Source organism: Calonectris borealis, chromosome Z (assembly GCF_964195595.1).
Source record: "Calonectris borealis chromosome Z, bCalBor7.hap1.2, whole genome shotgun sequence".
NCBI lineage: Eukaryota > Metazoa > Chordata > Aves > Procellariiformes > Procellariidae > Calonectris > Calonectris borealis.
This window is the reverse complement of record NC_134352.1, coordinates 76323295-76338385: the sequence shown is the minus strand read 5'-3', so window position 1 is coordinate 76338385 and position 15091 is coordinate 76323295. Positions and strand designations below refer to the sequence as shown.

The 15091-nt window shown below is 64.7% G+C and overlaps 1 protein-coding gene across 1 annotated transcript; it reads left to right on the top strand.

The window, feature by feature from the left end:
- The first annotated feature begins 10007 nt into the window (after positions 1-10007).
- On the top strand, positions 10008-13823 carry LOC142075629 (PHD finger protein 24-like). Its single transcript, XM_075137207.1, has 7 exons — positions 10008-10373; positions 11348-11533; positions 12021-12099; positions 12189-12391; positions 12957-13123; positions 13349-13450; positions 13558-13823. The coding sequence occupies exons 1-7, from the start codon at positions 10008-10010 to the stop codon at positions 13652-13654; spliced, it is 1200 nt and encodes a 399-aa protein (XP_074993308.1). The 3' UTR covers positions 13655-13823.
- Positions 13824-15091: the final 1268 nt, after the last annotated feature.

Below are 15091 nucleotides of genomic sequence, written 5' to 3'. Positions count from 1 at the left end.
GCCACCCCCAGGAAGGACAGCCAAGGGTAAGTCCAGGCAGCCACCCTGGGGGAACACCTTCCTGCAGACCCCGGACCCTGGGGCATCCCTGCCCATCGGAGGATGCTTTGTTGGCTTCTCCCTGCCTGCTCTCATCTCCTTTCTTCTCTCACCCCAGCTTGGGACATTTCAGCACCCATACGCACCGTCAGATCACGTCCTTTCTCTGCACCCTCTCCCCAGGTCCTGGCACTGGTCCCCACCAGCTTTTCCCCCTTATCATAGGAGTGAAGGCAGCTCATGGAGGAGCAACGTGGGTAAATGGCTGCACAAGGCAGCGTGGTGCTGAGCACCTCGTACTCTCTCTCAGGCTCCTCAGAGCCCAGTTTTCCCAGTACAGGGAAAAGAGAACAGCCAAGCTGTGACTGCAGGACCGTAGCAGGGAGCAGAGAGCAGCTAAGGGCTCACCTGGAGGTGGACATACAAGAGGATGGATGGGCCGGACGCAGGCTGGATCTCCTCCTTCCAGCAGCTGGAGAAGCTGGTGGGGTCTGTTGTCCGCTCAGGGCTGCATGTCCAGCAGATCTCGGGCTGCCACGGCTCAGTGCAGCAGATGTTGGGTCGGGCTGGAGTGGGAGCTCAGTCAAAGACCTGCAGATGAATTGGAGGTGCCTCCTCCACATGCAGCCCAGTACCGGTCCCGCTTCGGCTGGGATTTCGGCTGCCACATGCATCCGGACAGACCTCAGTTGCAAACTCATAGGTCCTGCAGAGCTGCAGGGCTGAAGATATATTAATTAGGCAAATTCTGCTCCAGGCTTTTGTACTGGGGGATTTTTGGTTGCCGGGAAAGCTACTGGGGGGGCAGAGCCAGCCTTTGCACCCTGACATTGCACACAAGGCTGCTCGGTAATTATGCCCCTGCAAGAGCTCTGCACCCTGGCCCCACGATGGGAGGGAAAAACTCAGAGCAAACAAACACGGTGCCACGGTTGCGAGGCACGCAGCCAGCATCCGCGGCGTCTTAACCTACTTTGGGTTCGTTACCGTGCGGCTGCTGACGGGGGCCAAAGGAGGGGTTGCATCCCTGCTGGGCACCATCTGGCAGCTCCTGCTCGGGGCACCCTGGCCACTGAGGGCAGGGGGAGTGCCAGGACCTGCCATCCCTGTCCATGTCCCTGTCCCTGTGACCGGAGACCGTGGTAGGGGTATGTCAGGATGAATGCGGAGAACAGGAGCCACAGAGCAGCCACCACCCCATTAGCAGTTTGCAATGACATTGGCACTGCAGACCCACACGCACAACTGGGGGGACCGTTGGTGGGGACAGGGGTTGGAGACGGAAGGTGTCAGAGCAGCCTAGGGCGAGGGGCTGCTCAGGGGAACTGGCCCCCCAAGGGAAGCAGGTTGCACCCTTTGGGTTGGGGGACACAGGGCCACAGCCCTCCTCTTCCATCAGGCTCCGGCTGATCTGGAGGCTGCGGGGATCTGGAGGCTGCGGGGATCTGGAGGCTGTGGGGACTGATGGCTGAGCTGTCGGAGCGTGGGAGCAGTGGAGGACATCTGCATCGATGGCCGGGGGTGTGACAGGCAGTGTCAATGAGCTGTCCTTGGTGGTGGGGACATGACAGACAGCCATCAGCATCATGCATGGTGCCTGCAGTGATGACCAGGGGTGTGATGGACAGTCACTGATGAGCCAGTGTGAATGTCAAGGGGCAGTGATGGACAGCCATCAGTGGGCTTGATGGACAGCTGTCAGTGGACGTCAAGGACAGCCATCAGCAGGTGGCCTTGGGAGGTGCTGTCTGCAGAAGATGCCCCGCTTGGGTGCTGATGGAGAGCGGGATCGTGCCTGCAGCTGGGATCAGATCCATGGGTGGGATCCTGAGCCCCTTCCCCTGCTCGGAGCCCACGCAGCCTGAGGGCACGGGGCTGGGGCGGCCAGAAAGAACCAGGCAAGGTCTCCCTTGCTCACAGGCTCGCTCGTGCGCTGCTTGTTCCCAGTGATGGGCGATGCTCTGCCATTCCCTGCCTGCAGTCTTACACAGCAGTCCATCAGGCAGCCGGTTTTTATCCCATTTCACACTGATTTTGGTATCATCCTCCCTTCCCGACCCAGCTGCCGCGAGGTGTGCCGATGCCTCTCCGAACCCTCCCCGCAGCGCATCAACACTATTATCTCCATCAGCCAAACTTGTAATCTCCTGAAAAAAAAAATCTCGCTATTTTGACAAGTTCTCTTTTCCATCACCCCCCGCTGACTGGCAGGAACGCCGGCTCGCGCAGGCGCCCCAGCGCTGCTGCTCCTGCTTCTTGGCAGGAGCCAAAAGTTTGGTTCCCCCCCCATCAAAGAGCATAACCTTCGCCCTGCGGCCCCCCAGGGTGCTGGCGGCTTCAGGGCCGGGGGCCGGGCGGGAGCCGGGAGGAGCGGGGCAGCACGGGGCAGCGTTCCCAGGCGGCGGGCTCCAGAAGCAGCCGCAGATGGTGAGCCCACGCGCCGCGTCGCTGCAGCAGCCAGTGACCTACACACGGGCGTCATGCGAGATTTTGGAGGGGGGTGGGGTGGGGAACTGACGAAAATGTACATTCCCACTGCAGCTCAGCTCTCACCTCCGCCCCTGCAGCCCTCCTCCGGCAGCCCGGTGCTGCCAGCTCTGCCAAGAGCTTTCCCAGCCTGTTGCCGTCGCGGCCGCTCCAATGGGCGCCCAGCCGTGCTGTGGCTTTTCAGAGAGGGGTGTCAGGGCAGGGGACTCTGTCTTCCTTCTCGCCGGGGGGTGTGAGAGCATCCTGCATCCTGCACAGGGTGGAGGCTGCTGGATGCCCCTTGCAGAAGTGGGTCTGGGCTGCAGCTCTCCTTTGGTGGGACACCAAACCCACCGGCTGGGCCCTGGTGCACCCAAGGGCTGGCAAGGAGCTGCCGTCCCCCAGGCTCAGCCAGCCCTGCCCACGGAGCCTTGCTGCAGGGGTACAGCCTGGCCATGCTACGGAAGAGATCGCAGAGCACCAGGGCAGACAGCAGTGGGACCCCCAAGCCCCTCGGCCGCTTGGGCAGGAGCAGGGCTGGGGCTCCTCCTCGCCTTTGCTTTTCCAGGAACTGCTGCACTCAACCACGGGCCCGCCAGGGCAGGGCTCTCCCCGCAGAGGCACTTAAAGCTTTTGCAGCCTGCCGGCACACTCCTCCTCCACCACCTCCCCCTTTTCCCAGTCCTCTGGGGCCAGGGCTCATCTGTGGAGATGTTTTCCTCCGGCCCCATTTACAGTTGGCCTCCACTTTCTCCACCCCACATGCATCCCAGCACCTTTCCACCTTGCTCCTCAGGCCAAATAACGCAAAATGTGATTCACCCTAAAGGGAAGCATCCTTGGGGAAGGATGCAGCACAGAGAGGTACCCCGGGCCAGGGCAGGGCGACCGGCGGCTCCCTGCAAGGCTCCCGCAGCCGACGGAGCGAAGCAAGACAGGACCTGACAGCCACAAGCAGAAAGCAGATAAATCCTGTCTGCAGCCCAGCTTTGCACATCTCCGCCCGGCGGGGAAGGGAGCTGCAGACCAACTCGGGCCCCGGCGCAGCAGCCAGACGCTGCCCTTCCCAGCCCCTGGCTCTGCTGGTGGGTGACATGAGCTGCGGAGGGTCTCAGCTCACAGCTGGCTGTGACGTGGGGGAGTGGGAAGGATCTGTAATGGAGGTATTGGTATTGTGGGACCAGTGACAGCACGCAGAGGTCTAGGGGAGCGCTGGTACGAGGTGAGGAGTGGCTGGGCCACCAGCTCCAGGTCTGCTCTCCCAGCCTGGAGAGGGGCCAGGGACCAGCCTGGCACCAGCATGTGGTGGGGGCAGGAACAGCACAGGAGGGGCTGGGCAGAACATCCCTCTCCCCTAGCCAGGAAAGGACCCGCTGTATCCCCGCTGGCCGAGGGGCAAGGCAGCCCTGCAGCCGTCCCTGCTGCCAGGCCCTCTCCTCTAACCTTCAGCGATAATCCCAGGCCTGGCTGGAACCCAGGGTCACTCGGGGGGCTGAGTGACCATCTCCACCAGGCTGGTGTGGGGCAGCTGGGGATGCACGTGGAGCAGATATCCCACCTTCGGAAGCACTATTGTTTTTTCAGAAGCTCTCCAGCCCAGCATCCTCCCTCCTGCCCCATCACCTCCCTCACTCCCTCCGTGAGCCCCCAGCCTCACTGCAGCCCTGCAGCGTGCCCCCAGGTGATACCCAGCCCTGGGGACCAGGAGAACCGAAACCCCTGGTGCTGCATTGCACCAGGCACACAGGGCTGCATGTAGCCAGGGGTCACCGTGCCCCTGCTGCACCGTGGTGTGGGGAGGACAGCCTGCCTGCAATGCTGACCGGCAAGCAACGGGTTAAAGAGGTCACAGGTAGCCTGTGGCCAGGGCTCCAGGTCTGGGGAAAACCCTGGCTGGTGGGCAGGGGAGAACCTTTGCTCCTCTGCTGATGCAGCCCCATCTCCGTAGTCTTGAGGCTGTCTCGAAGAAAGGCTGTTCGGCCCTGGGGGCCAGAGGAGATACAGGGAAAGCTTTTATTGGTATCTCCCAGCCAACGTCAGCCCGGTTAAAAAAATGCTTCGTGTCTCAGAGAGCTGTTTAACACAGCTCAGGCAGCAATCAGTACAGGGACAGCAAACGAGGCTGCATCTGCTCAGCCCCAGTCACAAGCTCCCTGCTTCCTCCGTGTGTGTGCGTGTGTGTGTGTGCGCGCTAGATACAGGCATCCGCTCCCAGCATCTCGCTGTCTCCTGCATCCTCCGGCAGCAAGCGCAGGGCTCTGGCTCTCCGGGTACCAGCCTTGCTGCTCCATCCCCCGGCGGGGATTTGCATGCGGGGCGCGGGATGCAGTGAGGACCCACGGGTGGAGAGGGGATCGTGGCCAGAGGCAGCGGTGATGGACATCCTGTGGACGGTTCTCTAGGGCTCGTGCTCCCCAGACGGACCCTGACCCTGGTAAGTGGCTTTTTTGCTGCTGTTGGTGCTTTGCCCAGTGCACGGCGTGGGCTGGCCACGCGTTGCGACACCCATGGGTGGGTCTCCCTGCTGCCCCCAGGGTCCTGGTCCATGGGAGGGCAACTGGGGCTCCTGGGTTGGGGTGCCTGGGAGTGGGGACATGGATGGGGTGGGAGGGTCCGGCCCAGGCATCGGGGTCCTGATGTGGGTGCTGGGGAGAGGGGCTGGGGAGGGAGACGAGGAGAAGTGGGGAGCTGGGTGGGAGCCTTGTCTGCTGCATGGGCAGGGACTTTGCTGTCACGGCATTTTGATCCCCCTCTGGGAGACGGAAACGTGTGACACACCTATAAAATCTGCTATGGCGCCTGATCTGGCAGGGAGAGCAGACACTGGCTCAGTGTCCCCAGGAGGGGGACACAGCTCAGCTGGGGCTCTGGCCACCCCTCCAGACCTCCCCGTCAGGCCCCCACAGCCCTGCAGAGAGTGGGGAGGGTACCATCAGCCACAGACCCTGTGGCAACCGGGTCACCTCACAGCAGCAGCCCCAGCAGTGCCACGGTCCCAGCACGTGCCATCTGCCAGGCAGAGGGGACAAGGGGGTGCTGCTGGACCGCTCTGGGCATCCCCAAGCCCAAGGAGGTGGGATGTGCAGTCCCCCAAGCAGAGCCTGCTGCCTGCACTGCTCGGCCCCCCTCTCCCCAGGCAGGCAGCGGCGGGCAGGGTGTGCAGGGCTGTGCCAGAGCCATGGCAGCTCCTCCCAGCCCTGCTCAGTGCCCTTCAGATCGAGCCCTGGGACTGGGCTGCCGTCGGCCCTGGGGTCCCCAGGGTATCCTCCCCATTGGTACCCCATGCCTCTGCCCCCAGGTCCCTAACGCTGTTCCCAGGAAGGTGCAGCGCTAGGTGGGGGTTAAAACACGGGGAGGCTGGCGAGGGCAGGGAGGAGGCCTGGCCCATGGGGACCCCTTGGGTACCAGGCGCATCCTTCCCCGCCGGTGGGGCGGGACCCCTGCTGCATCCCCTTGAGGGTGGGTGCACCAGCCCAAGTGCCCACGTGGGCTTTGCCACAAGGACGTGGGGCAGGCAAGCATGGGTGGGCGGGGGGCAGGCAGGAAGGCAACGGCCAGCCCTATGGACCCTATGGCTCCGCACCCTCAGCTCCCTGTGCCACCGCCGGGCACCACAACAGCCTGCCCTGCACCCATGGCCCTCGAAGCATACCCATTCCATACCCCTAGCTGCTACAGCCACCACCCCACACGCACAGCTGCTGCAACATCCCTGCACCCAAAGCCACCACCCACGCAATGCCCACAGCCGCTGCAACACCCCTAGCCCACACACCCTCCACCAGGCCATAACACCCGCCCCGTGCTGCCAGCCGCACCATAGCACATCCACCCCGTGGCCCATCCACCCTGTAACACATCCACGCTGCTCCCTGACACATCCATCCTGCGTTCCCAGCCACCACAACATCCGCACCACGCTGCGATACACCCACCCACCCATCACTCACCGCCCCGCACCCACCGCCGCCCTCACAGACAAACCTGGTACCCCATAACCCCAGCAAGAGCCACAGATGCTCCCCACTCCCGCTGCCATGGGGGAGAGGGCTTTTTGGAGCTATGCAGGGACTGGTGGCTCTGTTTGCTTCAAGATGCTCTGTCCTGCTTCCTCCGCCCAGGGTGCTTCCATGCTGGCCACCAGCTCCATCCCACCAGTGCCTCCATCCTCCTCCCCAAGATAGGCTGATCCCCACGACAGCCGCACCAGTCTTGCCTCCGTGCCTCAGTTTCCCCATGCAGAGAGCTGCGTGGGACTGGGAAAGAGGAGTCCACGGGTGATAGGGGGATGAAGTGCTTTCTGGCTCAGTGTTTTGCTGCAGGGATGAAGTAGCAAGGAGCAAATCCCCATCGGAACAGCACAGGGAACGGGTGCTGCCCAGGAGACAGGGGTGCAGGGGGCCAGTGCAAGGGAAGGGAAGGGGGTGGGAAGGTGCCCACCACCCGCTGCAACAGCACCCGGTGCCGGCAGGGCTTGGCAGAGCCAGGCGTTTGCAGGCAGCTCCAGCCCATGCCCAGATTTAGCTCCTCTATGGGGGCGACCTAAAAATAGCCCCCGCGTTGGCACCCGGCAGCAAGGTCGAGGCCCCGGCGCCTTGGGCCAAGGTGAGCCGGGCTGTGGCACTGCCGGGCGCCTTGGAGAGTGGCCACAAATAGCAGCAGAGGCACCTTCCCCCCGGGGACGCGTGGGGATGCAGGGGCTGCTCGGGTATCTGGGCTGCTACGGGGCAAGGGTGTCTCTGGTCCCCCCTCCCCACGTCCAGGGGTCCCCAGGAGAGAGGGAACCCCCCGAGTCTGGTAGGATCCTGAGCCGGGCCAGGCTCTGCGTGGGGGTGATGTCCCACTCCGCACAGTCAATGGGTCAGGCAGGGCATGGGGAAAAGGGGTTCCTGGAGAATGCAGGGCAGGTTTGGGGTACCTAGGGAGCTTTGGGGTCTCTGGAAAGGCAGCGGGGACTGGAGAGGGAGCGTGGGGTGAGGCCATTCAGCCCCTGGATGTGCAGGCAGGGTGCATGCAGCACTAGCAGGAGGGAGGCCGGTGGAGCTGAGAACAAACACAAGCTGTGACAGGAGTGACAGCCTCCAGTCTCCAGGCATGCAGCAGCCAGTGGCATCGACTATGGCAGGAGACACGCAGGGTGGCCTTGGGAGAGGACAAGAAACAGGGAGATGGGCTGGGATCCTCCGGCAGAGGCACGGGGCAGGGAGGTGACCACGCTGTGAACACAAAGGGGAACCTCATTTTGGGGGATTACAGCAGGCCCGTACACCAGCCATCCCAGTGCTGCCTGGGCTTCACAGAGTGGCTGGGGATGGGCCACCCGGAGCCCCCCAGCACTGCAGGGAGATGCTGCCAGCACACTGGGGATCAGGAGCACCAGTGTGACTACTGGGGGGACTGGTGTGACGAGAGCTGGGGCTCACGCCCCTCTTTTGGCTCTTCTCTATGAGCCCAGCCCCTCTGTACCCTCTCCTCTTCCACCCAAGCCTTGGGCAGGGTAAGGCCAGGATCTGGCCCATGCTCGGAGATGCAGGGACCTGCAAAGGCGGGGATCTCCCTGTGGTGCCCCCGGCTCGCTGGCTTGCAGGCAGAGCCACAATGCTGCCCAGGAGCAGAGCGGATCCTGCCCATGGCCGGTGGGATCCTAAGCTTCCCAGGCAGGGGTTGACAGCACAGTGAGGAGGCAGAGATGCCCAGGTGTCTTCCCCGCCACCGACACAGCCGCAGGGATGCTGTTGCTGCTGTGGCTTGGACACGTGCCTCCGGCTCTTCTCATCTCCCACTTTTGCAAAGCGCCAGGAGTTGCAGCACGCCAGGCGCCAGCCCCGAGCCGGGCATGGGGGCCAATGGGTGCAAATACCCCCGTCCGTGCACGCCCGCCGCCGAGACCCCCAGCACGTGGGATGGGGCCCACATGTGTCACACACCTGGCTCCGTGCGTGGGAATCTGCATGCAGATGGTCCCGCGGTGGCGGGGGGAGGCTGGGAAATCACATGCGTGTGCGCGTGCCGGTGTTTGGGTTTGCACGCCCGCGCGTGCGCGTGAACAGAGCCCACGCGACTGGGGGTCGTGGGGTGAGACCGTGGGGCCGGGCATCTGAGGGTGTGGGGACGAGCGAAGGGCACCGAGCTGCCGCCTGCCAGCACGCTCTGCTCGGCACCGCTGATGTGGGGCAGCTGTAATTACCCTGCCCAGGCTCCCTGCCACAGCAGTGCCCGCAGCGACGTGTCCTCCCGCAGCTGCAAGATCCCGGCGTGTGCGCGTGTGCTGCTAATTATCCCGCTACCTGGGGACTTCCCTGCTGAGGCTGGCGGGGCGGGAGATGGCTGCTCCGATGTCCCCCCGCTTGCACAGGCAGCGAGTGCTGGGCACCAGCTGGGAGCACATCTTGGCTGCAGCACAGAATCATAGAATCATTTAGGTTGGAAAAGACCTTAAAGATGACCAAGTCCAACCACTAACCTAACACTGCCGAGTCCACACTAAACCATGGCCCTAAGCACCACATCTACATGTCTTTTAAATACCTCCAGGGATGGTGATTTAACCGCATCTTCCATAACACAGCCCCAGCGGGGCACAGGGGCAGTGCCAGGACCCACGCGGGGTGGTGTTGTGCCCCACGCCACTGGTGACCAAATCGTGCTTCTCCCCAGCTTCAGCCCACCCCCATTGAGACAGAGCCCGACCTGCTCTTGCTGCTGCCGTTGCCCTCCCCATTTTACCCTAAGATGATCTCCTCAGTCCTGCGACCAAACCCCCTTCTTGGGACACATGCACCCCAGACCTATGTACTGCTCCCCTTCCACCCTGCACCCTCAAAGCCCTCCCATCGCTGGCCCAGCCTCTCCGCATGGCTCCTTGCAGGATGCGGGATGCCCAGCGATCAGGGCAGCAGCACACGTGCATACACACGAGCATGTGAGCCCAAGAGAGACTGAGGGGGTGACGAGAAATTTATAGGGAAGGTAAGAGGCCCAGCACCAGATCCGCTATGCCTTAGCCCTGGGCAGAGCTGCAGGGAGGTCACCTCTCACCCTTGGCTGGTCAAAGAGGCTTTTCCAAGGCAGAAAGGGGATGCACTCAAGGGGCAGGGTTACAGCTGGTCCCAATCCCTCTGGGATTTACTGGTCTGGTGTGGGAAGAGCATGGATGTGTTTCTTGTTAAGCTGGAGTCTACAGAGCAAGGATGGGGGAGGCAGGGTGCCCCCAAACCAGCTCCCTGCTTGCTGTCCTGCTCCCCCACCAACACTTAGGCCCTCCACGGCCAGATCTCCATGTGGCTTCGAGTCCATCTCCCCATGGCCACCATGGATGACTCCAGCGCCAGCTTGCCAAGGAGCCCCATTTCTCCCTTCCCTGAGTTGCTCCTCACGCAGCTGGGGGAAAGCCACCGGGACACCTTTTTGGGGACACGGAGATGGTGCAGGGGTGGGGAGCAGCATTGCACCTGAAGGTGCTCAGCCTTAGCACTGAGCACCTTCCTTCCCCCTGCAGAGCCATGGGGGTGTTGATGTCCAGGCGGCAGACGGTGGAGAAGGTGCAGAAGGTCAGCTTGGCCGTGTCAGCCTTTAAGGAGGGGCTGCGGGAGCAGCCATCGACACGGCGGCAGGCAGAGGCGGGGGGCACACGCCGGGGGACGCTGGAGCAGGCGGTGCATGAGGGAGAGGAGGAGGCATCGGCAGGACCTTCCCAGCCGGAGGAGAGCACCGCCAAGGCGGCCTGGGAACGGCTGCGGGATGGCCGGGGCGTGGAGCCGGAGGAGTTTGACCGAGCCAACAGGTTCACGCCTCCCGCCTTCATCCGGCCCAAGCGGGAGCTGCACGATGACGAGCCCCCGGATATCAGCCTGGAGCAGCGGGAGCAGGCGAGCAGACAGAGCACGGGGACAGGGAGGGAGGGATGGGGACAGGGCTGGAGATGCGCAGGGGAGAGCCCAGGGATGTGCAAGTGTTCCCAGTGCCCGCCGGGCAGTGACAGCCTCCCTGGCCACAAGCCCCATGGAGGTGGCTCGGTGGGGCAGGAGTCTGGGGGCTGGGCTGAGCAGCTGGAGATGCCACGCAGGGAGGAGGGTGCGACTCGTCAGACATGCCCTGGAGGGACCCTGGGTGTCTTGGGGAGGAGAGGTCACTGTTGGGGACAGACAGCTCCAGCTTTGGGGAAGAGAGAAGGACAATTCGATCTATGCGTTTGGCAGCCTACAGCCAGCCTACAACTCAACCCATCCATCCACACCTCTGACCCTTACAGCCCAGCCCATCTACAACCCAACAGTTTATCCACTCACACCCACAATCCTACAGCCTACCCATCCACACCCATGGCCCTACTCATCCACACCCATGACCCTACCCATCCACACCCATGACCCTACCTATCCACCCACCGACGCCGACAGGCCTACACCCCAGCCCACCTACAGCCTTACAGCTTATCTGTCCACACCTACAACCAGCCACCGACAGATCAGCACTTCCACCCACCCACAGCACAACCCTAAAGACCAGCCAAACTACAACCCCACCACCCAGCCACCAACACCTACAACGCTGCACCTCAGAGAACCTACAACCCCACAGCCCCACCAACCCTACAGCCGGACCCATACACCCTCCATTCATCCCCACAAACCCATCCACCCTCCTCTAACCCCACCAGCCGTGCCCCCTATGACCCCACCACCCACCTATTCCCTACGCCAGCCCCACACAATCCCACCCTCCCATCCCCTCTGCTCCCCAGCATCCATCCCCACTTGCGAAGCACCACCCTGACCCCCACCTCGAGAAGCCAGCCCCCTGCCCACGCTGCCCCTCTGAGCAGCTGCCCATCTCTCCCCAGGCCCTCAACGATGAAATATGTGAGATTTGCGAGGTGTGGACAGCCGAGAGCCTCTTCCCCTGCCGCGTCTGCAGCCGGGTGTACCACGACGGCTGCCTGCGCCGCATGGGCTACCTGCAGAACGACAGTGCCGTGGAGGTGACGGAGACGGCGCACACCGAGACGGGCTGGAGCTGCTACTACTGCGTGAGTGCCTGGGGTGGGGGACACCAGGCTTCTGCTGGGTGCTCCATGTGGAGCCGTGCCCCACGAGGACGTGAGTAGGGTCCCATGTCACAACCTGGTCCAGGGCGATGGGGGACCTGCTGCTCCCCAGCTCCTGCCGCTCACCTTGGCCTCATGGGGAACCATTGGAGGGGAGGGGACAGCGGCCCTTGGCCACATCCCCACATCCCCACCCTGGCAGCCAGCCCCCCAGCACCTTGGCAGGGAGACATGACACCAGGGGACGTGCCGCCGGGCACACGAGGAGCTGTGGCAAAGCTGGAATGGCACCCAAAGCCCAGGGGCATGGAGCCACCCCGTTGCGGCACCCCTGGGTGACACACCACACCGTCCCTCTCTGCGTGCCCACACCCGCACACCTGCAAGGGATCCTGGTGCCGCGGCATGGCCGGGTGCTCACACCACCCCACGCCTTTGCCCCACGGCTCCTCTCTGCCCCCCACCCCAGGACAACCTCAATCTCCTGCTGACGGAGGAAGAGATGTACAGCCTGATGGAGACCCTGCAGCACTGCAAGATCATTCCAGGTGCGGACCCTCCCCGCGGCGGGTACCGGATGGTTGGGGGAGGGGGTTCCCCCTCCCTGGGCACCCTGCAGCCGGTCTGTCCCCCGCAGAGACCTGCCTGACCCTGGACGACTTCCTGCACTACAAGCACCTGGTGCACAAGCAGCAGTTCGAGCGGCCCATGGCTGAGGCGCAGGAGGAGCAGGCAGCCCTGCAGTTCTCCGCCCTGGACCCCGACAAGAAGGGGCACATCGAGTGGCACGACTTTCTCTCCCACGAGTCCATCCAGCTGCTGCAGAAACTACGGCCGCAGGTACGGCTGTGGCACCCGGGGCTGGCTCCCACGGCCAACACCCATGGCCACGGCACCCAGTGCCAGCTCCCGTAGCCAGCACCTATGGCCACGGCACCCGAGGCTGGCTCCCACAGCCAGCACCATGGCACCCAGAGCCAGCTCCCACACCCAGCACCCAAGGCCATGGCACCTGGAGCTGGCTACCATGGCCAGCACCCATAGCTGCGGCACCTGTGGCCAGCTCCTTCAGCCATGGCACTTGAGGCCAGCTCCCATGGCTGGCACCCATGGCCATAGCACCCATGGCCAGCTACCACAGCCATCATCCACATCCATGGCACCCGGGGCCAGCTCCCATGGCTGCGGCATCCAGGGCTGGCTCCTACAGCTGGCACCCATGGCTGTGGCACCCAGAGCCAGCTCCCACAGCTGGCACCCAGGGCTGTGGCACCTCGGGCTGGCTCCCATGGCCAGCACCCATGGCCGTGGCACCCATGGTGGGAGATCCCCACAGCGCTGGGCATGGGAGCGGGGAGATCCCGTGAGGCAAGCACGCCCCCCTTCACCTCTCTGCCCCCCCCAGAACGCCCTGCTGCGGCTGCTGACGGCCAAGGAACGGGAGCGGGCGCGGGTGGCCTTCCTGGCCCTGGACCAGGACGGCGATGGCTTCATCGGGGAGGGCGAGTGCCGCCGGGCCCGGCACGCCTGGTTCCGCAAGCACCAAAAGGAGACGCCATCCTGCAGCGTCAGGTACGCCCGCCCTGGGGTGGGGGTGACATCCCTGCCGGTGCTCCCGCCACAAGCCAGCACCCACCGAAGGGGCTTGGCGTGCAAATGGCTGCCCCCCCCTCTCCCGCTACCTCCCCACCCCTGGCCCCGCAGCCCCGCTCTGGCCCCGCGCACCCTCCTACCCTCGCTGCCGCCATTTGGGGTGCAAGGAGGGGGAGACGAAGAGCACCCTCCTCCTCCCCACAGCATCAGCCACGTGGGGCCCATGTCGGAGAGCAGCCCTGTCAGCAGCGGCAGCGGCAAGAGCCAGGAGAAGACCCCGCCGGCCCCGGAACGGGAGGAGGCCAGGTGAGGCGAGGGTGGTTTGGGGAGGGTGTGGGATACCCCCCATTTTGGACACCCCCCCGAGGGAGCAGCGGTGTCGGGGCGGCCGGTGAGCCCGCGTCTGCCCGCAGGCCCGTCGACTGGCCCGGCTTCCTGCGGGAGAACGTCGCCTACATCCTGGCCGCCCGCCCCAACAGCGCCGCGCTCCACCTGCAGCCCCCGGCCTAGGCCCCAGCGACGCCATCTTGGGCGGCGAGGCCTCTCCTGCCACGGAGACCCGCCCCGCCCTTCCCTGCAGGCGGAGCTGGTTGCTGATTGGCTGGCGGGGAAGCAGCCGTGCTGTCTTCTCCCCCTGCCTCCGCTTCGGATTGGCTGTGAAGAGGATGGGTGCCGGGGTCTGATTGGCTGAGGGAGTGGGTGCGGCTCTGGGGTCTCTGATTGGTGGGGGGGAAGTGGGGTGGGGGAGGGAGTGACCCCGCTGTGGGGAGGGGTCCAGTGCCTGGGGATGCCGTGGGGCACAGGGGGTGCCCCCATAGACCCCACTGTGGGGAGGGGTCCAGTGCCCGGGGATGCCGTGGGGCACAGGGGGTGCCCCCATAGACCCCACTGTGGGGAGGGGTCCAGTGCCTGGGGATGCCGTGGGGCACAGGGGGTGCCCCCATAGACCCCACTATGGGGATAGGTCCCAGGCACGGGGATGCTGTGGGGTACAGGGCATGCCCCCACAGACCCCACTGTGGGGAGGGGTCCCATGCCTGGGGATGCCATGGGGTACAGGGGGTGCCCCCACAGACCCCACTGTGGGGAGGGGTCCCATGCCTGGGGATGCCATGGGGCACAGGGGGTGCCCCCACAGACCCCACTGTGGGGAGGGGTCCCATGCCTGGGGATGCCGTGGGGTACAGGGGGTGCCCACACAGACCCCACTGTGGGGAGGGGTCCCATGCCTGGGGATGCCGTGGGGTACAGGGGGTGCCCCCACAGACCCCACTGTGGGGATAGGTCCCAGGCACAGGCATGCCGTGGGGTACAGGGGGTGCCCCCACAGACCCCACTGTGGGGAGGGGTCCAGTGCCTGGGGATGCCGTGGGGCACAGGGGGTGCCCCCACAGACCCCACTGTGGGGAGGGGTCCCATGCCTGGGGATGCTGTGGGGTACAGGGGGTGCCCCCACAGACCCCACTGTGGGGAGGGGTCCAGTGCCCGGGGATGCCGTGGGGCACAGGGGGTGCCCCCATAGACCCCACTGTGGGGATAGGTCCCAGGCACGGGGATGCCGTGGGGTACAGGGGGTGCCCCCACAGACCCCACTGTGGGGAGGGGTCCAGTGCCCGGGGATGCCGTGGGGCACAGGGGATGCCCCCATAGACCCCACTGTGGGGAGGGGTCCCATGCCTGGGGATGCCGTGGGGTACAGGGGGTGCCCCCACAGACCCCACTGTGGGGATAGGTCCCAGGCACGGGGATGCCGTGGGGTACAGGGGGTGCCCCCACAGACCCCACTGTGGGGAGGGGTCCAGTGCCTGGGGATGCCGTGGGGCACAGGGGGTGCCCCCATAGACCCCACTGTGGGGATAGGTCCCAGGCACGGGGATGCCGTGGGGTACAGGGGGTGCCCCCATAGACCCCACTATGGGGATAGGTCCCGGGCACGGGGATGCTGTG